Source organism: Cariama cristata, unplaced genomic scaffold (genome assembly GCF_000690535.1).
Source record: "Cariama cristata isolate BGI_N322 unplaced genomic scaffold, ASM69053v1 scaffold8569, whole genome shotgun sequence".
NCBI classification, from domain to species: Eukaryota; Metazoa; Chordata; class Aves; order Cariamiformes; family Cariamidae; genus Cariama; species Cariama cristata.
The window spans coordinates 97,058-121,845 of NW_009636397.1; the positions used below are offsets into that span (position 1 = coordinate 97,058).

General features: G+C 38.6%; 1 protein-coding gene across 1 annotated transcript in view; it reads right to left on the bottom strand.

The window, feature by feature from the left end:
* TMEM163 (transmembrane protein 163) overlaps positions 1–24,788 on the bottom strand; it is a gene marked incomplete at its 5' end in the record, with an annotated part of 98,884 nt that overhangs the window by 15,168 nt on the left and 58,928 nt on the right. The window contains 2 exons of the mRNA XM_009707903.1: positions 6,448–6,544; positions 24,693–24,784. Coding sequence (XP_009706205.1) covers positions 6,448–6,544; positions 24,693–24,784 — 189 coding nt within the window. The remainder of the gene's footprint in view (positions 1–6,447; positions 6,545–24,692; positions 24,785–24,788) is intronic.

Below are 24,788 nucleotides of genomic sequence, written 5' to 3' on the forward strand. Positions count from 1 at the left end.
CAAAACTTAAATTACATGATCTGAGAAACATCCATTTAAAATTAAGTGGAAGGGTAAACAGAATAAGGTTTTATATTCCAAACGTCAAGTACTGATTAGTTTTGTAAGTCAGGTGTATTGCTAAAATTACCAGAAATCTTAATTCCGAACACCCCATAAAGAAGAGCAGCTGGCCTACTTCTTCTAACACTTCCAGCAAGCGTATTAGGAACAAAGAAAAAGAAGAGAGAGAGGAGAAAAAAAATAAGAAAGATCTGATCAGTGAAAAATATTTCCTCAGGGGTCAACGATATGAAACTGAAATAATAAGTGCGGCATGTCATGCTGAAGCAGACCATCAAGGGATAAAGATTCACAGCTATATAAGAAATTCACAGCTATATAAAGAATAGGACAAGAACACAGAAAGAAGTCGAATTTGTAGCTGTAAGGTTCCTGCACATTAATGGCACATCTCTCTTTCCTGTAAAAAAAATTGTTTTCTTTGGATTTTGTGAGCTTTCCAACTTTTTTCAAGTTTTCCTGGTGTACAATAGCATGTTCACAGCTACTCCTCATTGCAAACATATGCACAGTGTTTGGGCAGATCCACTGTACACAACATGCTTAGAAAGTTTAAGATAATGTCACTTACAAGTTCTGGGAAGGGCTGGGGACACTACATGGGCTCTATACAGCACATGTACACCTACGTTGTACAGGAAATCTTAACCAAATACCTAAGCATCCTAGCTATATGATAAGAATAGGAGAGAAACAGTAAGATTTCCTTCAAAACCAGTATGTTCCATGTCATCACATCTCTCAATTCATAAAATAAGAAAGCCTCAATTAAAAATATTTTCAGGCAAACAAGAATGGAGGACACAGCCTGAAAAAGAAAGTGACTTGCATGTATGTGTTGATGCATGCAGAAACTGCACCTACATAAACACCCTCACACAAATTTGCCTCCAAAGGAAAATGGAGCATCTCTGCAAATTCAAGGTAAGGTTACATGACAGACAGATGCTTTCTCGAAGGTACATAAAAGCTTTATTCTCATCATTCACTCCTCTGTCCAAAAATCAGAGACCCATAATACAATTTCTGATGCTAACTAAAAGTAATGTTCACAGCCTCAAAAATGTGGCAGAAAAAAATCCATTAGACTTCTCACCACACATATTCAATATTGGAGGTTTCCAGACTTTTTGGACAAATAGATCCTTTCAGTTGCAATATTTCTCCTACATCTACCTTATCCTCAACCCTGTAATTCATGACTTCATTAATTAATTCCTTTAAAAACACAATAAGCAATACAATTCTATGGATCAGTTGTTGGAAAAGACTGCTCTACATTGCAAATATTGAAAACGGTAGCACAAGGGACTGTATTTTGAACCCTGAGGATTAACATATATCTCAATTACTCGAAAAGTAACTTTTCCCCATGATAGTAATACGTGTATAATTAATACAAATACAGAATTGTATAGTAAGTGTATAATTAATTCATTGGCCAACTCTCCTGACACAGAATGTCATTTTTCAGGGCAGGCTTCTTTTTAATTATAATATAAATACAAAGTACTGTGCACAGGGAAAACCCTCAACTTACCTAATAGTGACAGTTTCTGAACTTGCTGTTAACTGTAGGAGATGGAGTCTACAGTTAAAGTTCTGTAAAAATATCTAGTCAGTGCTCAATAGCAATTTGCAAAAATGAACATATTGTATAAATCCCTGGTGACCTCTATACCTTGAATCCTGTGGGCTCTTCAGGCTTCCTCATCTAAAAATGGAGATAAAACTAAAAAGAAAGCTACAAAGAAAGTCAGTGATGACTAAGATGGGCCTTTAGCCTGACCCAGTATGGCCATGGTTGCTGTTGCATATAGAAAACACACACACCACCAGGAGTCAAAATTACAAAAATCGTTGCCTGTGCTGAAACTATGTGTAGTGACATACACTACCTATTATTTATTTTTACTTAACACAGAGAAAGAGGTAAAACTAACAAAAAGCAGAAAAGAAAGGCAGAAGCACTACTAAGAGCTCCTGATTTTTTGCATTTCTAATTGTCCTCTCTTCTATGCCAGTGCAGATCAGGAGTGCTGTCGTTCAGTGTTTCAAAGTTACACTCGGCATGGAATAAAAGAGAATTCAAATAGGTGACAGAAAAATGCCTGACTGAGCTAAACCTGAGCTCCTGTCCTGTAAATTAAGTAGCTCCTCTCTGAAGTCTAACAAGAAACTGTGGACATTTAAGCCCCTTACAGGATGGGGTAGTCGAGCTCGAAATACCATTAATGTGTAAACCTGTCATGCTTCTTTTGGTTCTCCAAATCCCGGTAAGGATCATCTGAAACCATCATATGAAATGACAACAATACTGAAGACTCCTAAAGAAAATGTGTGTCCAAAACACTTGAAAAAGCATTTAAAATTATTTCTTAGTCATGTGAATTTTATATCCTTTCTTATTGGTAGCATTTTCACAAAAAAAAAACCTCTTCTGAGATCTACTTCAAGGACAACAGAATCTCTACATTAAAGATCTCAAATTCTTTCCAAGGAAATATCTTGTTACATGCATATTAAGAGCTGACAGATATGTAACTGATGGATCTTATATGCAACAAAAAATACAAAGAACTTTGTATAATTGATCCAGAATTGTTTGGAAGTAACTAACTATGCTTTTAAGACTTTAATCCTAGCACCTTACAATTAGCAAGCAGATACTTAATTGCTTGATGTTTCATTTCTCAAACTTGTCCATATCATACTATTTTCTCCAGAACTTATGCAAATTAAAATGAACTCAGAGAAATTATAACTGCTCCCAGTTTTAAACTCTGACAAAGTCACTGAGGTTTACCACAAACTAAGATGTAAAAAGAGACTTTATAGTTCCGAGAACGAAGCAGTCAGTCATGTTGCTCTGCACTAACATTATGTTAATCTTGAATTCGCCATGAACAGTACAGCAACACATTCCAAGCCATTTCTGTCTTCGAGACTGACAATACTAGCTTTGTGTTCAGCATCTGAACACCAAAAGCAACGTTTTCCACTTGGGTTTCAGACACACCATCTCCCCTAAAATTGAAGTCACACATCTAAAATTTCACAAGACACTTTGAAAAGTACCCACATCTTAACAACCTTTGCTTCAAGACAGACTAATAAAGACGTAAACCATACAAAAAAAATTATGCCACTATGACTCAAATGTGAAACTTATGTTGAAGCATATGTCCTCCTAATCTAGTGCAGAGTTCTTCACCCTAGTTTTATACCAGTTTGGGACACCAGTGGAGTTACACTGCCTTTCCTCGGTCTTAATGTTCTGTTCTTGCTCACACCACAAGGATACCTCCCTGGTATCAGGGTAGCACATTAATATGAAATCCCAGTAATACAGAACTCACCATCAGAAAATATTTTGGGTTATTATTTTGATGCAGAACTGGTTACTTCACTGCTATGCAAAAAGCCATTAGCAGAAAACACTGGTCTATTATTTTTCCATATACATCCATACATTATAGCTAAATTACATGATAAGATATTACAGAAATTAGCATCATTAGCAACTAGTTCATTGGTGGTCCAAGAAGTAGAAGACGGCACTCTAGATAAAAGAGTAGAGGCAGAAACTTCTTCCTCTTACTGATTTAATTTGAGCAGATTTCCACTATGCTAAGATGCTAATGATATTGCCTGGGCAGCTGTAGATTAGCTGATAACAAAGTCTATCAACAAAGCCCCAAACAACTGGGAAGAATGACTATTTCTGCTGAGACACAGAGCAGCTAAGGGAGCATTACACAAACGGAAAACCAGCCTCAGATTCAGGCGCAGTTAGAGCAACTGAAAAGGTTTCTATTAAACAGCATCCTTTTCCCTCAGTTATTTTTAATGTAGCAACTCTTAGGCATAATGTCTCACTGGTCATGACTTGCAGCAGTAACACTGTTCTCTTGGTCTCCTCATTTTTCAGTGTTACTCTTAGTTTACATAGAGATATTTCACCTATCATGCAACCCTTACTGAATCAGTTTCCGACAGTGAGATGTACTGAAAGACTTTGAAATGAGAATCCTTGCTATGTCATTTAAAAGACACAGAAGTACCATCTTTTTTTCATCCCTTGTTCTAACCTACTTTCCAGGCAGAATTGCAAGGTATGAAAATCCTTTACATGTGTGCCTGTGGCTTTTACCCTGCCACTAGTCAGCCACAGGCCGTACCCTGCCAGATACATCTTTCAAATTGTTGATACTACTTGAGCGCCTAAATGAGCGAGAACAGTCAGCCCAGTGTCACAGGAACAAAATTATCTATTCATCCTGATACTGTGTCAAATGTAAGCAGTTTCCACCCTAACTTTTACCTACTTGATACAGTTTTAGCGTGCCAAACTCTGAATCCAAGGCAGTCTGTGACAAAAGGGATCAGTACAAATTAATTCTTACAGGACACTTGAAATGTAATGGGATCTTCTCTTCAGGGATACCTTTCTGTAGCTCTGATTTCCTATGTTTTTCCTGCTGTAAATGTATTTCAAAAATTAAAAATAAGGAAGTACGACATGTCTACAAGTCAGAAATACCTCTGATGCTGCAAATAGGGGACATTTTTCCCTGTGTAAGAAACAGAGCCCTCACCTGTAGTGATGGAAGACTGAGATATAGAGGACACACCTTTAAAACTTTTGTTCCTACTATTGGAATTATTAGGGCATTTGCCCACAATGAATTAGACTGAGACATCCAAATTTATCTGATCTACGCTACCATAAATTCACCAAATGGGTGCTTTAATTATTATTGCAGCCTCCCATCTTACTTCTGCTTCAGTCAAGGCTACTTATTTCATTCTTCCACTAAACAGGAATCAAACTGTAGCCAGATGCACTGCCTGGGTACAGCCAAGTTCAGGTTGTCCTTCAGCTGGGCATCACTGTAGGGTCTCCCCTCACCCGTACCAGGATCTCCTTCAGCCTTACTGGCACAATGGCATCCATGCTCACTTCCTAACCCAGTTCTGTCAAAATGTTTTGGTTGAGTTTAAGAACTGACTATTAAAAGTGTTCAAGTTAACCTCGATCATTTTGACAGAACCAGGCTGGTGAACAACTACGTGTGCTATTATGCTGGCAGAGCTGAGGAGGCAGTAAATTATGAAGATGGGAAAAGAGGAAAAGTAAAATGCAAAGAGAACATGAATCACCTGCAGCCAAACAATGCGCCTGGCTTCAGTAATGCATTAGTTCATAGGCTTTTGTTACGCTACTCATCTTTGCCCAAATTTCGCTAAAGTACTGAAAATAAGTTTCTGTAGCTGCCCAGTTTCTTGGAAGTTTCCATGAGAGCACAGGACCCAGTGGGTCATCTGCACTGCTAACAGTGACTAAGAAGTTGAAATTCCATTTGGGCTTTTTTTTTCCAGCTCTGCCTCCATCTCCTCATTGAAATTGAGGAGTTTAGGTTTCTCTCTAGTGATGTGTTGAGAATAATACATGGCAGGGTGAAGCCCGAATGCAAAAATCTGCACGCACTTACAAATAGACCAAACTTCACGAAGGCTAAATGCAAAAGGTCCAAGTCAGGTCATGTATACAGCAACTGAACTGAAGCCTCATTTTGTTTGAGCACATTGGGAAGAACCTTCTGGGAGTGGAACTATTGCCAAATGGCTCTCCCAGTGAGTAGCTGGTTTGGATGAGTAGAGCTCAGGGAAGTTAATACCCAGTACTGAAAGGAAGCAGGCAGGACAGGACAGAGCAGAGCTGAGAGAAAGGCTGCTGGGGAAAGCTGCTCTATAGGCCAGGTACGGGCTGGCTTTCATAACCAAAAGAAAGCAGAGAGCACGAGAAAAGCCCTTTGTGATGCTCCATGGTGAGCCAGTTGAAAAGCCAGCTCTTTCACCCAGCATGCTCCCCTCACCTGTTTCATTCCTGATACTCGTACATGGCTCTGGAATTGGAGGCAAGAGCTGGAAAACAAAAAAATACAATCCAAAAATACATTTTTTTGACATTAAAAATAAAATACTGAAGCCATTGGAGTAGTAAACTGTGGAATCGTTCTTCTCATAAAATTCTACTACTTTCATTAAACCCAGAGAGACCTCCTCTCTGTAAGTGAACTCCTACAGTCTATATAAAAGCTTTAAGTGATTATGCTGAGAAAGATTTGGCCCATAAAGGTAACCATGGAGAGGAAGAGATGGCGTCAAGCCTATAAAAACCCATAAAGACTAGACTCCATCACATCAGGAAAAAATACTGCTTGAAGACTAGGACCAGTACGTGTAGCCAGGCAGGAAATGCACCTGCTACAGCTTCGCCGAGTTCAACGGGGCTTGTTGAAAGGGGACGCTGGCCTTTCTCTGTCTCACTGGCAGTGTAGGGGACAAAGAGAACATTTTAAAGGAAATGAATCACCTTACCACTTCTGGAAGCACCTTCTTCGCAAGATCATGGATGGCTTTGATCACAATACATATAGATGACAGGAGGAATATGACACCCAAGATAACACAAGCTCTGGGAAAAAGAAGAGAAAAATAAAGAGAAATGTTAAGAACTTATTTGGAGTTGTCAACTCTCCCACTGCTGAAGGATAACACACAGGCAGAATATTAATGATAAAAAAAATCTTAAGGAGCTACAGATAGAAACTTGAATTAAAGAAAAGAAATGCTCAGTTCCTCTCCAGCTCTTAAAATTTGGATTATATGTGAGAAGACAGAGCAGGCCAGATGATGCTTCAGAGTGAGAGAGAAAGACATGTCTCTTCTTCACCATGAGGGTAGTGAGGCACTAGACTAGGTTGCCCAGAGAAGCTGTGGATGCCCCATCCCTGGAAGTGTTCAAGGCCAGGTTGGATGGGGCTTTGAGCAACCTGGTCTGGTGGAAGGTGTCCCTGCCCATGGCAGGGGGGTTGGAACTAGGTGGTCTTTAAGGTCCCTTCCAACCAAATCGTTCTATGATTCTGTGATTCTGCTCCTTATGATTTATCAGAGAGTCCTCTAGAGTTCTGTTTCTTTTTGTTTGCTTTGCTAAGATCTTGCATTAGAAATAATCAAGGGTACTTCATTCTCTTTACCAAACTAGGACAGATGTTTGGTGAATCTGGTCAGTAGCATAAGAGAACCTGAAACATCTGTTTCCACCCCAAACCTCCAAGGAAAAAGATTTTAAATGCAGATATTAAAAAAAAAAAAAAAATCAGCAGGTTAGGTGCAGCATTTCATAGGCTGTCCAGGGGTTCCTCAATACCCAAATAAGGATCAGAGTATCATCAGACTAGATGCTGTGCAGAATTAGACTCTCTATTCCTGCTCTCCAGAGTCTACAACCCAGCCTTATAAAAAGCAAACAAATGGTTTAATGAAGAGAGGATAAAGTAACACAGAATAATTAAGTTTTCTATAGGACACAGGCACAATGAGGCTTACAAAGCACATAATGCACACCCAGAACTTCACAGTAAAAAAGAAAACTCTTGCTTTTGTTCAAACATACAGACCAGCACTACTCTGAGCTGGAGTTCCTCTTGCCGTGAAATACTACAGGATATAAGGTTTTGATTTCCTCCACACAAAAAATAATAGCCAGTCTATTACAGTATTGATATATCCATAACTCCATTTTACTAAGAGTTCATCATATAAAATTCTATTACTATAGAGAGATACACAGTAAGAGCAATTTTAATGTTTAAAGCATGAAATAGTAAAGAAGTTATATCTATATGTACATTTTTTTTCTTCAAAAATTGTATTTCCTTTGTTTGTTATTCATCATTTGTACCTATCTGTTAGCTCAGCTTATGGATGCTATAAATTATACCAGTAGCATGCTACTATTTTCAACAACTCGGACATCAGGCCATCTGGTGGTTGGCAGCACATGTAATGTTCACATCAAACTCAATCTAGAGACTGCAGTTGAACTGGCATTGCTCTGCCTAGATCAGAATACGCAGCTGCAGCAATGCTGCAGGTGAGTAGTTGGTCATTTTATTCCCCAACACAAGCAACACTAAACCACGCTGTGGACAATCCATGTAATCCTACAGACAAGTCCTCAGTAAGGGGGCTGCCCTTCTGCAGAGGAGTACAGACAATGCAGAGGCTAGCATCCCTCCTAGCAACAGAGTGATATGCTAGGTGAGGTACTTGTCTCAGGTAGGCAAAACTCTGCCACACTGATTTTAAGAGAGACGTTCAACTCCTTTGGAGTAAATTGCAACACAGCCCTCATTCTTGTTAAACATAACTTATTGTAAAAAGTAGGCAGAAAAGGTTTGTGACAGTCTGATTACCCTAGAGTCCTTCCCCTAGACTCAAATACAAGGACAAAAATCTGGCCCATCATCTGTGACAGAGGAAGAAACTCACAGGTTGGATTCTCTCCAATCCTGCAGCGAAAGGTGATCATTAAATGGTAATATGGATGGGAGGAAAGTTCAGGTCCCAAAAAGAATGAGTAAAATTGAAAATTCAAGGTCTTTCCATTTTCCATTGCGTATTTGCGAGCAGGTCCCTGTTCTGCAATAGATTCTTTTCAGAGATTTGCAGCTTCACTCTATCTGAACGGATCATCACACAGAGATCTGTCCAGAGCCTCTTGACCAACTTTTGTCAAACTCAAAACTTTTCAGTACCACCTTTATGTATTACTTCTGTAATATTTAGCACTGCCATAACCTAAGAAGCTTATACTGCAAAATCCTTCACAATAGATTGTGGTAATGATTATTTTATTCTTTAGATGAGGTACAAAAACATATGCTAAAAGTTCTGCTCATTTACCTGGGACAAATGCAGGCATTGGGTAACTTGAACACAGAATTGGTCCACAAAAATTGGCTGACTTGCCCAAGGCCATTTGCTGAGCCAGTGACAGGTTGACGTAAGATACATACACTTCAGGCAAGAATATACTGACATTTCATCTGAAAGCAGCACTGAAAGAAAAGCTTTTCTAACATTCCCAGCAGGCTTAAACCAACATAGCCACAAATCCGTGAGTTGGAAACAACCAATTAAATTTCCTCGTGCCAATATGTATTGTTGAATATTGAGAGTATGGGAAAGGGGAGACAGCGAAGCACCATCATCTTCCCTTAGCATACTTTCTATTCCCTGCACGTATCTTCTGAGGAAGACAGGCAAACATTCCCTAAGGGTCTCCCAGGAGCCTTGCTGGCACAAGTCTAAAGTGTCCAGGGAACCAGCACTTGCCCTGACCACTGGCTGGATTCAGTTCTCACCTGTGTTGGAGAGTTTGGGGTTATCTCTGAATACTCTCCAACTGCCCAAGCTTAACAGCAAATATTTAGCATCTTTGCCTATGCCAGCAGATAAGTAATGACTTCAGCAATCTTGAGCTGCTTCTTATTCCCCAGATCACTTTTACTGTGTCAAAACAATTCCCATACACCTACTTAAGCAGAAATAGCTAAAAGTAGAAAGAAAAAAGGAAGCTGTTAATAACAGTGACAAGGGTATTAATAGCACACAGAAATGCAGTCTGAGATTTGAATCAGCATTCAGTCTTCACATTTAGCAAGCCCATCTTCTCCTTTACATGTTGGCTTTTGGAATCCACAGCCATGCAAAATTTATGAGTAATGGCATAGTACTTTACGTGCAAAAATACATGTTTCTTGTCTTCTTGAGTGTATCAATCTATCTGCAAAACCACTAGAACAAAATATTGCATAGTGTTTTCTTTCAATCTCATTTGCCAGAAAAATAATTTCTATCTAGACTGCAAATCATGCAAAATTTAACTACAAATGTACAAAATAAGAAATCTCCAAAAATTAATCTGAAATTTTAACTGTAGTACATAATAAACAAACGGTAATTGGTTATTATAAGCTTGCTTTATTTTCAAGCCATTAGACAACGAAAACTTTAACACAAGCCTGCTAACTTCCATCTGCTAACAATTACTCAACTGCTTTGTAACTAAATATTGTTTCCAACTGCACACAAAGGGTGTTAGTGCCAAGGTTGTTGGCAAATGCAATTTCATTAATAACATTCAATTAAATTAGATGAGCCAACTGCCATTTCTAAACAAGATCAAGTCAACTCAGAAGTACCCATAAAAATTAGTGAAAGAGGAGTTATACAGAAGTGAGGTTTGACTGAAAGCCTAGTGAAGATTTTACAGACACCTGGCTTGGAATCACCATAGCGTAATAAATGCTTCTCAATCTCCAGCTCCCCCATGATCACTGTCAGCAATTCAGACACTGTGGAGTAACTGGTAGCCCACCTAATGCCCTCATATTCCAGAACATTGCTAACTTCTTGTTAAGACATGAGGGTACTCTCCGTCTGGCAACAGCCATGATGAACATGTCTCCACATGTCATATGCCAACAGTACCACTTACACCTCCAGCAGCTATTGGAGATCATGTACTTATTTTATAGCCATTTCTATGTGAGTTAGCATAAGAGCTTTCCACTAAATATCCACTACAACATTAGAGATATAATTGATCTATAATGCAAAATAACTGACCACTACAGGTTTGACAGGCAACAGAAAAAGATCTAATGAAGTATGCATGAATCTGAAATTTCTCAGTTCCTTGTACTATATTGCTTCTTAAAAGGAAGAGGAACAGAGACAATTCAGTCAAAACATTTTAAAACATAATGGAAAACCATTATTTGATTTTCAGAAACAATAAGCTTTCTGGATTCTTTCACAATTCAGTACAGTTTAAAGAATAATAGACTAATTCAGAAAGGACAAGGTGAGGGCATCGCTCTGATATCCAGGTAATAATCAACTTTCAAGTCAACTAAAGCTCAAATTTCCAAAGATTTTTTTCTTAGAGCAATGGCACTTGGAAAGTAAGAGTAATTAAAACGATATCATTAAGTTGTCAGTAAAGAGAATTTAATATTACAATTTTAACCATGAAACCACCAAGTCTTCTTTAGTTTGCTGTAGGTTTTGGTAGCAGATCATGATCTGCCGAAGGTACTTATTTATGTGTTTTTGATGCAGTATTTCTATCTGAAAATCCAGAAGATAATATAAAGTATATTAACTATAAGATAATATAAAGTATAATCAACTGTATTAAAAAATTAAATCATTGATTTTGTCAACTTTTCAATATAAAACTTGTCACAGATGAAACATACTGTTAAATCAGTTGTACTGCAGCCTCAGGCATAGAGAATGAAATTATTTGGACCGTCAAAACTGTCAAAGACTTTACACAGCTTTTGAGCTTCAGTTACTGCTAGTTCACTTCTAGTGGAATTCAGAAACATTATTATGTCTAAATCCTAACAGCTAAACTCATGTCTCCAGTCTAAAGCTTGGTTCTGAGTGTGCTACAACTCAACAATTTCCAAAAGACATTCTTCTGAAAGCAGTGCTATAACCTATATACAACCCATTTATATTAATGCAACCCTATAAAAATCCATTTTGCATTACACCAGTCCTGGATATTTGCGCTCACACCCACCAAAATAAGACCAGTGTAACTGTATGACATGACATACAGCTGCCACCTCATCTTTTCCACAGCACATTCCCTGTATGGAGCTCTAATAGACCCAATTCTTCATTTTGATGACAAATTCTCACAACTCATAAGGAAAACAGAAAAGGGAATCTATCACTGTAAGCACCCGATAGTCTTTCCCTTATGCAAAGTAAAAATGTTTTGATTAAGTTAGTGGCTTTTAAGCAAGTAGCTTTGAAAAGTACTGAGATTCAGGGGGTTCCATCTCCACAAACTGTCAATTTTCAAGCTGCTATTAGTAAGTTAACGTTTTTTTCCTCTTTTATTACAAAATTAATTTCTTAAGGAGAAAAAGACCAATTATTCCATTCATTTGCATCAAGCAGACACCACAAAACAGCCTAACCTAACTCAGGGATTTATCCTCAATTCTGTCCTTCATTTGCAATTATTTGTTACCATTCCCTACAGGCAGTGATAAGACTAAAATTCTGTAACATTTCCATCATAAAGAACTAAAGACCAATTTCACCCAGATCTCTATGGTGATTAATCTTCAATACAGTAAAGCAATTTTACCTTTAGCATGGGTTTTACCACACTGACTACTCTTTGCATGAGTTGACCCATTCCAGCCAAAAGGACTGCTCTTCCACGTAAGTAACAGTCAGCCTGAAGACTGCAGACTTAGACTCTGAGCTACTTGTTTTGTAACATTTTGTAAAAAATAAATAGATAATAATAACAAAGTTACAAATATACGCCCAGTGACAGGCTCTGCTGTATACTACCTGAAAAGAGACCTGGAGTAAGCTACACAAGGGTGACTGATGCAGATTTTTCCTCCTATCAATTGACTGCTATAAAACAGCTACTGCAAGAGGCTTCCCGTCTTAATTATGATCCTGCTATCTTTCCGGCAAATGGAATACAGTGACACAGTACCAACAAGGGTTCGTAATGAAGCTCTTGGTAATTACTCCTCTCAAGTCAATCTGCTCTCATATGCAGCAAAGGTGGTGCAACAGAATTAAGGATTCAGAAAAAATTACTGATGCATACAAATACAATTGCAAAAAAGCATTAACTTTCCCTTAGCAGCTCTCGGAGATAGTTGTTTTGGGGCAGTGGAAAGGGAAAGGGGTCTCACGTACTTGGTAGTATGCCTGTTACATCCTGGAACCTATTTTACCACCACACTTCAAGTTCATTAAAACAGTCCCTGAAATGTGATGATACCCTGTGGAATAAAACAAGATTGTCAGTAGCAGTCTATTACTTCCCACTTTTGCTAACATATGCTACATCTAAAATGCAATGTTAAAAATCTAACCTTCTTGTCAAATACTGTGCTACTCTCCCACCTTTTTTATTCATTGCTGTACCTCAGATTGCTTGATCTTTTTTGATTACGTGGGTTATTTGGTTTTTTTATTACTTTTGCCAGTGTAAAGAACCTCACAGAACTATAGAACAGGCCAGGTTGGAAAGGACCTCAAAAAATCATCTGGTCCAACGTTTCACAGGAAAGGGAGCCTAGATGTGATTATCTAGCACCCTGTCCAATCACATCTTGAAAACCTCTCGCGATGAGGGCTCTGCCACATCCCTGGGGAAGTTGTTCCAGTGATTGACTCTTCTCACTGTAAAAAATTTCTTTCTTGTACCAAGATTACTTACCTTATTCATTGAAAACATCGCTTACCTTGTTCACGGAAAACATTTTAATTTCAGCAGAGCTATAGAGGTAAACGTGACAAAGACAACTGTGAGAAGAGTCATTATAAACCACTAGTGTTTATATTAATATACTTGAGGCAGAAACTGTATTCTCACATTTGCAGAGCTGCCATCAAAACAAGCTTCGGTTCCTCATCCAATTCTCTTGCAGCTACAATACAATAAATAAAAGATAACACTCCTAATTCCTACATACAATTCCGTTACCTTCCAAGAGCCTGTTTACTCCAGTTTATTTAAATTCTATGTTTTCGTGGTTGTTACAAATCTCACCATGATATATTTTTCTAAGAGAAATGAGTTTTCTACCATGGGAATAGTGGAACACTTTGCCCAGAGAGGTTGCAGTCTCCATCCTTGGAAGTTTTCAAGACCTGACTGGATAAAGTTCTACGTAAGCTATTCCGATCTCACAGCTGACTCTGCTTTGAGCAACAGCCTGGGCTAGAGACCTCCTGAGGCCCTTTCCAACCTGAATTATCCTACGATCCTATGAATTTTTATTCACAAAGTCTCTCTCTGCAGGCTCTGTCAAGATCTTTCAGCACTAATAGCTCCTAATAGCCCACAGAAAAGGAAATGTTAAAATCTCTACAGGCTGTTTTCACCACTGGAGTGAAGAGATAGTGTTAAAACTATTACTTTGCAAGGAACTGTAACTTAGCATTAAAATGAGCTGCAGGCCAATAAGAGCAATATGAGCTCTAAGCCCAGGAGTAATGTGAGCTTTTTCAGCAAAGCTGAGCAAATCAGTTTTATGATGGATACAGGATTTAATCTCTGAATAAACCCACTAATGAAGCCTCTGGAGTTTGAAGTAAGAAAAAAAAATAAATTATAAAAGTAATAAATTTAATAAAAACTATAAATGTGCCAATTCCTGTTTCCCTGTGATTTGAAAGGATTTGAGTGTTAGTGGGTGACAGAGTGAATATCAGGTATGGAATCATTCAGAGGAAGTCATATGGCACAACACACAAAGCAATTGCCCAAGAGGTTTTTGCTCTGTCAGGAATTAGGAAAATTTGGGGGGCATACAGTATTCATTCACTTCCTAATTCTGCATCTCTATATACATTTTTCTCAATTGTCTCCTGCATCTAGCCGCACATGACAGAAACCCTTTTGTATCAATTCATTTTGCTGATACTCTTGTTTTCATTCTTTCTTCCCATAACGAAAGACAAATTACATTCTGTGAATGCTCTTTCATTATTAACTTGTAGTTTGCAATAATCTACACCACATTCCTTCTAGATGAGAGGCAGTCAGCCTATTTAAACAAAGCTAGGCCTACTTTAATATTTGTATTATGGCAACTCTTACAGTCTGATTACAGTAGTCAAGTACAAAATCCCAGGCACAGACAGCCCAAGATTTCTCAAGCATAGGCAAAACTGAATACTGATACTGAAAGGGTGAGAAGTCAGGAAGAAAAAGCTCAGGTTTTGGTCACCAACAAATCATTTTCTGGTGGCAAACCAGTGGGTTCTGGATGATGGGGATGAAGTGGAGCACGGCAGGGAAAATGGAAGAGGACTCAGAACTAAGTCAGTGGACAAAGAATATAGAAAGGGGAAAAGTCAGAGGATGTTTCAGAAGGATGGGGCTGAAAGCATGTGTTCTGCCTTGCAGTCATTTGGGTTGCCAAGGGACGGCTGGGGATGTTGGAGACGTGAGTCTCTCTTGGCTTTTCTCTTCCCTTGATCTTAACTTCATGTCCTTCTGAGACCCACAGCTTTTCTACTCCTCACAGCTACCGTCTCCTCCCCAGCAGCCTCCATTTGCTATCTACACATTCTAATCTGCTGTCACACAAGTGAGGAATGGGAGGAATCAAGCAAGGACCATTCCTGTCACCAAGGAAGTATATGTAAAGAAGCAGGGGAGAGGCCTAGGCAGCTGTGCTAGGAATGTCTGCCTGCACAGCAATAGCAGCCCCTGCACACACCCCAGACACAGCAGGGGCAGGTGACAGCGAAATCTCTAGGGTTGGGTACCGTATCTCTATGGCAAGAAAAGGCCTCTTCAGTCTACCGCACACTGCCACAGCACAGGTCTGCCGCCCATTATTTTAAAAAGAGGCATTAAAATTACAGTGCAGCTCTTCACTAACATTTGTTCCTTGCTACTTATTCTGCAATATTGCAGAGATTATTCTAGCCACATTTTTCATTAGGGTGACATCCACAACTGTGAAGACTGTAAACTCCACCTCTTAAACTCATTAAAGGGCTTACTCTAAAAAGAACAATTACTAGCCACTGTGGCATATTACTGTAATATGCAGGCAAAAGATGCAATATCAGCCTCAGTCTTGGGATTCCTGCTTCTTTGTCATGCTCTACTGGCTAATCTTAAGCTTCCTTGTGTCCAATTAGATAGTTATATCGCTTGTTTATGTTTGCAGTGTAGCTTACTCTATTATCAGGTTTAGTTACTGAGGAGGGCTTGGACACCAAACTGTACAGAATCAGAGCTGTTCAGAGTATTTGCACCTGCCTGTTGCTGGGTGAAGATGGAACAGAGTTGCTTTAAGATGCACTTTAAAAGGAATGAAGTGGGCTCGCTGCTCATCGCACATGTTCCATAATCCACCTCCAACTGCAAGAATCCAGATCAGCATCATTACAGCTACTCCTCTTTCTCACCATAAAAAAAAACAAAACAAAAACAAAACCAGATTACAAAATAAAGAGAATTCAAGTAATAGTCCAAATAATCACTGAAAGTCAACTTCTCAATTATTACATTAAAAAAATATACTGTGTTATCACATGGTCTAATCCCTTCTTAAAGAACACGAGGGGGAAAATGCTGTTTATGTCTGAGACTCTGATTAGCTATGTTAGAGATCCATTTCACATTGATAATGTTATAGGCCTTCTAAAATTTTTATTATCCTCAGGAGTTCAACTAGTCATTGCAGAACAAGGTATTTACATCCTTTAAAATCATGCAGTTCCATAGATGATTTGATTCTCCAGGTATTAAATATCTGCCAATAAAAGTTAACAGACATTTCTACAACTCAGAGATTTTGAAAATTCTTATGACCTATTTTCTAGTTCCTGGGCTGCACAGACTGTACAGTTGCACTTATGGTACACCTGCCTTATGACCACCCTCCCGGCTTGTGAAGAGCTGATCTCTGCTCCTAGCCTTGTAGCAGGTGATCAGAGATTCTGTCATTTCCCTGAAGCTGGAAATTAAAGCCTTTGGAGAATTTCTGTAATATTCATTTTTATGGTGATTATCGAATTCCAGTACAGAACACCACCATATCCCTGATTTCACATATATCTCTCTATGTGTAAATACTAGGCAATATAAACAAATACTGCCTAATCAACTACCAGTGAAGTAAAAGGAAAGGCTTTCATAAATTAAATAGATTTTGGATCTAGCTCCAGTAAAATCATTGCCAAGTCTACAGATGCCACACTTTTAGAAACAGATTTTAGAATGTATAAATATATACATTTGCTATTTCATATTTAATATAAATTCTACATGTGAGGATTTTGCGTGTGTGCGTGCATAAATGTATGTATACATGCATTTCTGCCTGGGTAAGAGCAAAGTTTGTAACTGCTTCACTTTTGCCTGAATGTGGGATAATCGATTTACGCAGAAATGAAGCAGTTTGATAAGTCAGCCTAATGAAGCACCTCTAAAACTTGTATCTAGCACTGTACCTGAATGTAGTATTTCAGCTAAATATTTCAGAAGAAAGAGTGGTTTAGAAATTTTCAGTGTGGTTAAAAAGAAACTACATTTCTCCTCCTATAAAGCAGATATTCAAGCACAGGTGAACACTTATTTTGCAAACTTCATGCTGTGCTCCACCAGGTAGGAGACATGCATGTGCCACGTGAGGACCAACTCATGGTAGCTGAGAACTAAACAAAAGCTGCAGAGGTAGGTTCTTAGCAATTTGCAGTTTGTAGGCTATCTCCATTCATTTGACATTTTTCCAGATCACTTAGCTATTCCATTCACTCATCACAAAAGAGTTTTTCCTCCAGCCACAGAGGTTTGCCCTGAACTGTGGGTAGGTGTGGATTCTTGCCATCTGTGCTTCAAGTCTCTTTCAGATGTACGGCTCAGATAAAATTATCCACAGTTTTTTCAATGTGACTGATATGTTGGGTCTGAATCCAGAGGATTATTTTCATTCAACACTACCTAAATAGACAGTGCTCATTTAGTCGGGCTAACCAGTACAGCACCGCCAATCCGCACATGAAATTTTAAATACAGTTCTAATACTGAAAATTAGGGGGTTTTTAATTCTGTGAACCAAGAGAGAATACACCCTGCAACCATATAGATCAGTATGCTCTCTTATTTGAATCAGAGTAAAAGAAGCAAGAGCCAGACCTAACCTGGCAAGATGACAGCAATTTCCTCCCTTAAAAGGTGGTTTCTAATTCTTTTAAGCCTTGGGTGTAAGAGTAGGATATGTCACAATCCCCATATTGCATGCCTAAATGTAATACACATATATTCAGTATAACCTCCATAAGGCTCCCCATGACCAAGCCCTGGGGTAAATATTCTCAAGTAGTGTCATCTGAACATAAGCAAGAGAGAAAAAAGGATTACAATTACTTTGGAAGCAGATGCTCACTCCATCTTAGGGTCTCGTCTGTCATCACATTTTCTCAGCAAGAAAGAAGTCTTTATGCAAACTTATCACCATTAACTCCCCACATTTGCCAAGCAGCCACACAGACGTGCCCGCTCCCTTTACCAGCGGACGTGGCTCTGCAGAATGCGGTGATGGTGATGGTTCTTTACAGAATCTGCACAGGGCAGTAATAAAGTAATAAAGGGCAATTCCAGTGATCACCCACAAAGCAAAAATCACTGGCAGGATGAAAGCCCCTGGAGTGCCCTGGACTCGGCCATAAGCAACTGGACGAGAGACTATAAAGCAAAACTAGATTTGCAATTTGAAGAGAAAACGTAGTGCAAAGCACTAAGGTATCACTTCATGAACACAGCACTTTTCCCTAGCAACTGAAGAAGGATACCATGTACATATCTGATTTCCTCTTCCAAAAATGAATTGCACCAGAAAGTAAAGAGCAGGAGAACAAGGTATCAAAGGAATATTTATCCATAAGTAAGAGACATGGATACTTATCCACAGTAAAGGACAGTACCTTTGGGTATATTCAATTCAGAGTGGGTGTCTACTTACCATACACAGAGTTGTACAGATGATTTTATTATCGCTGTTTACTTAAGTCTAAATTCCAGAAAGAAGGTAACTAAGCAACTGGTAAGGGTTTCTAATCACTTGACTAGGCTTCTCCGAAGGTCACCTGTCTAAGAAGATTCAAGGTTATAAAAGAAAAACTCTTCAAAGCGGTATCCTCCTGCTTGATAAACATCCACCGATTCGTGGCAGTATTTGAAACACTAATACACCTACTTGCTGCACTTCCCTGTTTACCTGAAGAGGCTACTTACAATCAAAAACTGAAGGCAAGGCATACTCTGTGAAGACATAACTGACAGAGAGTACATACACAGGAGGCTATCAAGCAACCAAGAAAGGGATTGGTCCACTGGTAATGCTGTAGTCATTGGGTATTATAAAAAGGCTGTTAATACCATTAATATGCTTCATAAAATGTTTTTAAATATCCGAATTCCCATATCCTCATATTGCAGCATAGCCATAAGTTTCACCCCTAGTGCATGAAGTCCTAGGAAAGGGTCAGAACATCCTTCTTTCCTTCCTTTCTTCACTTCATATTCCTATGTAATGGATAATCCATATATATAGATATCCACACAGGGGATTCCTAGAGTTGTCTTACAACTGAAAACGCCAGTGAACCACCACCAGGTTCTTCTTTCATCAGACAGAAAGAAGGTACAATGCTGAGCACTTATAAACTGAACCTATATATATATATACACACAGATTAGAAATAAAAAGTACATCTTTATCATTGAGCTTAATTAAATATAGGGGTAGGGTAGTGAAGGATGTAAGAGATTTTCTAATTGTTGCATCCAGCATTCTAATTATGAGTCAGGTTTCCTATTTACTCCGTCCCTGAGGAGTAGTCAATTATCTTTCTTAGAGGTTGCTTTTAGCTCAGAGTTAGAAACTCTTGGATTAAGCTTTTACAGTTGTGCTCTTCTGGATGTCAAAACAGATGAGAATACTGGTTCCTTCTCCCCATAATTTAAAAACCTACTAAGAATCAAATCCTCAGGGCAGGCATTTTTCACTTGGCCAATGAGTGCAGCATTCTGACAGTATCGGATCCAGTCGTCACAGCTGAGCTATAATGTATGGAGATGAAAGTTAAGTTACAGATACATAGCAAAGTTTTTAGATAATGTCTAACTGCAAAGCCGCAAAGACTGCAAGACCTTCCCAATTCTTGATCCATTGTTTCTAAATCTAGCATAAAGGTGAGAAAAGATAGGTAAAATCAATACATGAGCAGAGAATAACCGAAGCCACCTACTGTTCCAGGCAAAGAACACAAAGAGCGAGCACTCCAGATTCATACGCCACCCCACAAAGGATAGGAATGACTATTTTCTCCCGGCAAAAAGCTTTCTCAGCAGCAGGTGGAAGTACGACAGATATCTGCACCCTTGTCTGCCACACAGTAGACTCTTATCTAATTCTTGTTGTTTTAATTTTACTGCCAATGTTTTGGATGACAGCTTCACCAATATAAGAAAAAAAAAAAAAAAAGACACATCCGCATGCATTACATATTGTGTCATGGCAACATAGAGCATCACAAGTTCATTAGAAATCATTTGCCCAAGACATAATTTCATTTTCTTATTACAGTAATAAAAGGAAAGAATAGCTGGAGTCTGCAATACGCAATCAAAAAAAAATTTAAAAAGCAACCCCAAAACAGAAAATAAACCAAAACAGCGAAAGAAATGCGAGCTTTCTCCTCTTGGCATAATCCAGAATGCACATTATGAGTAAGGTTTCCTATTTACTCTGGCACTGGGTTAAGAAAGACGTTGACAGACTGGTTCTTGGGAAACACAGAATTTAACTTGGTACCATCAACAAAATAATATATAATAAACACCAGCTGCAACTGTCAAGAATCACTATGTTAAATATGCTAGACAGAGTTAGTTTCTGCAGCACTGAACATACAAGCTCAAACAAAACCCAGTAGCCAAAAACATCCTAGGAGCAATGGATCCTACAGGCATAAGCAGATACTGAGTCCTGTGCTGTGTTGTACAGAAATGCAAGATTGTAGTCCGGTAACGTGACAACAGGGATAGTGCTTTATAGCCTAAGAAGCAGCACTACTCCATTTATTCCGTTTGACCTGAGCAGGTTGCCAACTAACTCTATCAACTTATCATGAGCAAAGTCCTGTTTCCTGAACAGAGGGAATCAAACAAGAGATGTTTCCTTTGTTCATAGTTTTGAGATCTTTGCAACCAACTATACATAAAAAAGCTCTATCTTTCACAGCTTTTTCACAAGACTGTGTGCCTGAAGTTTCTTATTCTGTTTTCCCAATCTTTCCCTTTTTAGTGGTATTTCTCACTTTCTCCTCACACATAGTTCCAGCACTCCAGTTCAAGTCCTCCATTCCTGAACTTAAACAGAACAAAGAGCTGCCCTTTGGCTCTATAGCTAGCTACTAGTTCAACCTCTCATGAGACCTTTTTCCAGGTCCCTAATGCTTCAGTCTTCTATTAAGAGACTACTTCTACTTCTGTTTATTGGGTTTATTCATGCACATGAAAAACCACTGTTACCACATCAATTTCAATAAATTCCTTCCTTCAATAGAATTTAGATTTGCTTCAGCAGTCCAATAAGCTATTACGTTGCTAAAGATTTACTAAAGAATATTCAAGAATATTTGTACACTGGTTATGGAGAGCAGGAAGGGGGACCATTCAGATTTCTTTGCACATTTTGAATGGCTCGGTGATTGTTCAATGTTCAAACCACAAAAAAGAAGATTGGATTCAGACCTTTAACCTGACAACCTGCTCTAATCGACCCTGGTTTGAGCAGGGGTTTGGACTGACGACCTCCAGAGGTGCCTGTCAACCCCAGCCGTTCTACAGCACAGCACTGCACAAAACTCTTACCATGAAGTAATAAGCTGTACCTGGCCCAAAGTGCACAGGTAGTGGGTCTGCTATATTTTTACAGTCTCTGGTTTATCAGCTACATCAGAGTATATTCCTTCCCCTTAGTTTTTCCTCTTATGGACAAAAATAGGGAATTGCAAGAATTTTATTTTGGTCAAATTTTCATCTTTCCTTGAGATTCAAAATTATTTCTGAAGTTATTTCAGCACTGTTTTCTTTCTTGGATTTCTTGATCATCGCTTTGTTGATGACTTGTTCAGCAGCTGTAAGTTTCCTGCATGTTAACTTGCAACCCAGCAGATCACACTGAGCAAATCAAACACTCATGAACTATGTACTCTGACACTCTCCCCACATATCTGTAGTCCTTCCCAATTCTTGCATTGCCTCAAGACCTGCAATTCTTTCAATCACTCTTCTAAAGTACATGCAAATGCAGCAGTGTGTTTTTACCCCCGTTTATTTGACTGCCAAAACAGAAAGATGGTGAAGTGCGAAACTATCCAAAAAGTACCAGTAACAAACATATCAAATATTCATCCCATTCCTACATGCTCTTTCATTAATAAGCCAGCTAGGCAGAATCAAGCAGTGTCTCATATGGCCTACAATCTTACAGTGGTTTATACCTGATCTTGGTGAATATTCATTGAATTTTCAAAGCTACTTGATATATTTAAAAATAAAGCATAAAAATTTCATCATAATTTAAGACATAACTTGAACATAACCATATAAACCTTTTCACAACGACTTAAGAAAAATTCTCATCAATAAAAGACTTGAAAAGCCTGCCAGCTTTAGCTTTTCAGGCCATCAATATCAAAGAATTTTCAAGAAGGGCAAACGGTAAAGGTAAGGTAAAATATATTTTGCGGTTACTACATGTGAACCACCATGAGAGCCAACAATGATGTACATTGTGTAACTTTGGTCACATGTACACTGAAAAAGTACCTTCTCATCTTGCCCCAGAAAATGAGAGAAATCAATCTAGTAAAAATGAAACCCGTTAAATTGAGTTAAACTCAGCAGGACAAATTTTCATGATAGTTTCAGCACTACAACTCCCCTGAAGTCAAATGGAAATGCATTGGTTCAGCTTAGCAGCACTTGGCACAGCAAGCAGTTTTATACTGTTCATTCTGAGTACCAGCCCATGAAATGTTGCATCTCTAACTTCCATATGGCTATATCTTAAGTCAGATTACACAGTTCTTTTACATCTTAGCATTTTATTCTAAGTATTTAATTCATAGCACATCATGAGTCAAGCTGTACTTTCTGTGTCTTTTTCTGGGGTTTTGTTTTCCATTCTATCTTACGTTCTCTCTCAACGATGTCCAACAGTTAGGACTGGATCTAACATTGCCCTTCCATGAGAGGCTTTCCACTGATTTCAACAGATTTTGGATCAATCTCTTGCTGTCAAGTTTATGGAACAGGAAGTTTTATAAATTTGCAATACATAATTGATTGGCAATTCCACTTAGCTTTTGTCAAGTAACTCAGGTTATTTTCAGATATGTTAGAATACACAGACAAATGTAGTATTTAAATCAATAAAAGACAGACCTATAAATAAAGAACTAAACTGAATTCACTCTGGTACACCTTACTCTGGTAAACAGTAGTAATGCTTTTGCAGAAACCCAGCGTTTTGCACAGGCTCCTGCACTAAGGCAAAGTATGGCTTGGCACACAGAAACAGGAATAATACACAGCATGACCTAAGCACCTACATGAATTTGCACCGAACTGTCTAGGAATCCAAGAGCAGACTTCCCCACCGAGGCACTGGCACACAGAAAACAAGGACTGTGAAAGACCAGGAGTAGTTTTAGGCACATAAGATACAAAGATTGTTTACAAGGTAAGCAAGCAGCCAGGAGGAGTCATGCAACATTTTCCCAGCATAGAGGAAAAATAACCACATGCAGTCTTTCAAGCAAGAGATTGATTAAACACAACAGGAAATTAGAAATGTGCCTCCCTCAGAAATCTGACACAGTAAGAACTGCCTTAAGAGACACAACCATCTCTTCATTTGTCGGTACTATGATGATCCTCCTGTCAATTCTAGAAACGGAGGGACAACCAGACTGCCTATGCGGTGATTCATATTCCCAGCATATGGTAACACACTTTCACTCAGTACTGATCTCATCATGTAACCTTAGCTGTCTTCAACTAGAGGGCATGGCAAGTAATTCATTGACTTAATTTAGCCTTATGTAAAGCAGAGGGATTATATGAAAGCAAATTAAAAACAAGCATAAAAAGCAGGAAAATATGTTTGCTACTTTGCTTGTTCACTTTACTGGCTTAGCCATAGGGATATGTTGATTCTTCTTTTGTATTGGGATTTATTTTCTCTATAAAGTACTTTAAAAGATTCACTTGAAAAAGCTCAACAGAAGGAGATTTCAAAAATATGTTAATTGAATGTTGAGAGGAATCTCTGTGGACACCCACAAAAGCAAGATACTCAGGAAATGTCTGTTAAGATCTCCGAATTTGTGCAGGAAGACTAATTTTAATCACATATTTCTGGATTTATTTTTATGAATCAATGCCACATCAATCTTCTATGGCCTTTTATTCCAAACTGTTATGTATGGAGCCCTGCCAGAAAGGAACTCACAGCACTGGCAAGCTGTTGCACGAGCCTGAGTTAATGCATGTGAAAATACTGCTTATTGTTTTCTTAGTTTTTAGGAAAGGACCATGAAGATAAGTTATAGTCCCCTCTGTGTGTCTCTCTCTCTCTTTGTACAGCAGTTATAACAAACTGTGTCACCCTACTATCATATCACTAATACAGTCTCAATCTTATCAGATGTTCTGCTCAACTTCTAATACTATCACTAGCACTTGAAGGGATTTACATTCAAAGAGAAGAGGTTCATACTCCAATCTTGTTAAGGGAAGCACAAATACAATACAAGCATCAATGTTAAAAACATACTCTAGGAAGAATAATGGAGCAAGATGCAAAATAAAAGATTTACAAATCCATTACAGATTGCAAATACAGTTCATTTGATACAGATGCTGCAAGGGAAAAAAAAAAATTGCAAAGCCCTAACAATTACTATCTGGGCTAAAAAGAAACTGAAAATCACAATCACAGGGAGGTTTGCCTAAGGAAAGGCTGCATGTTTGGGACCAAACAGTAAGCTGGCAAAAGAAAGAATACTTGCTGACATGACAAAATGTTTTTTGTCAAAGCTCTGGAATCTGTAGCATCACAGCTTGACAGCAAAAGCTCTGCAAGCCTCTACCAAAGCCAGAAGTAATTAAGTGTACTTACATGTACTCCCTGTGTGCAGAATGCACAGCAGCTGCGTTGCTGTAACGCCACAAAACTATCGCTGATGACAAAACATCCAGGGTAGCATCAAACTGA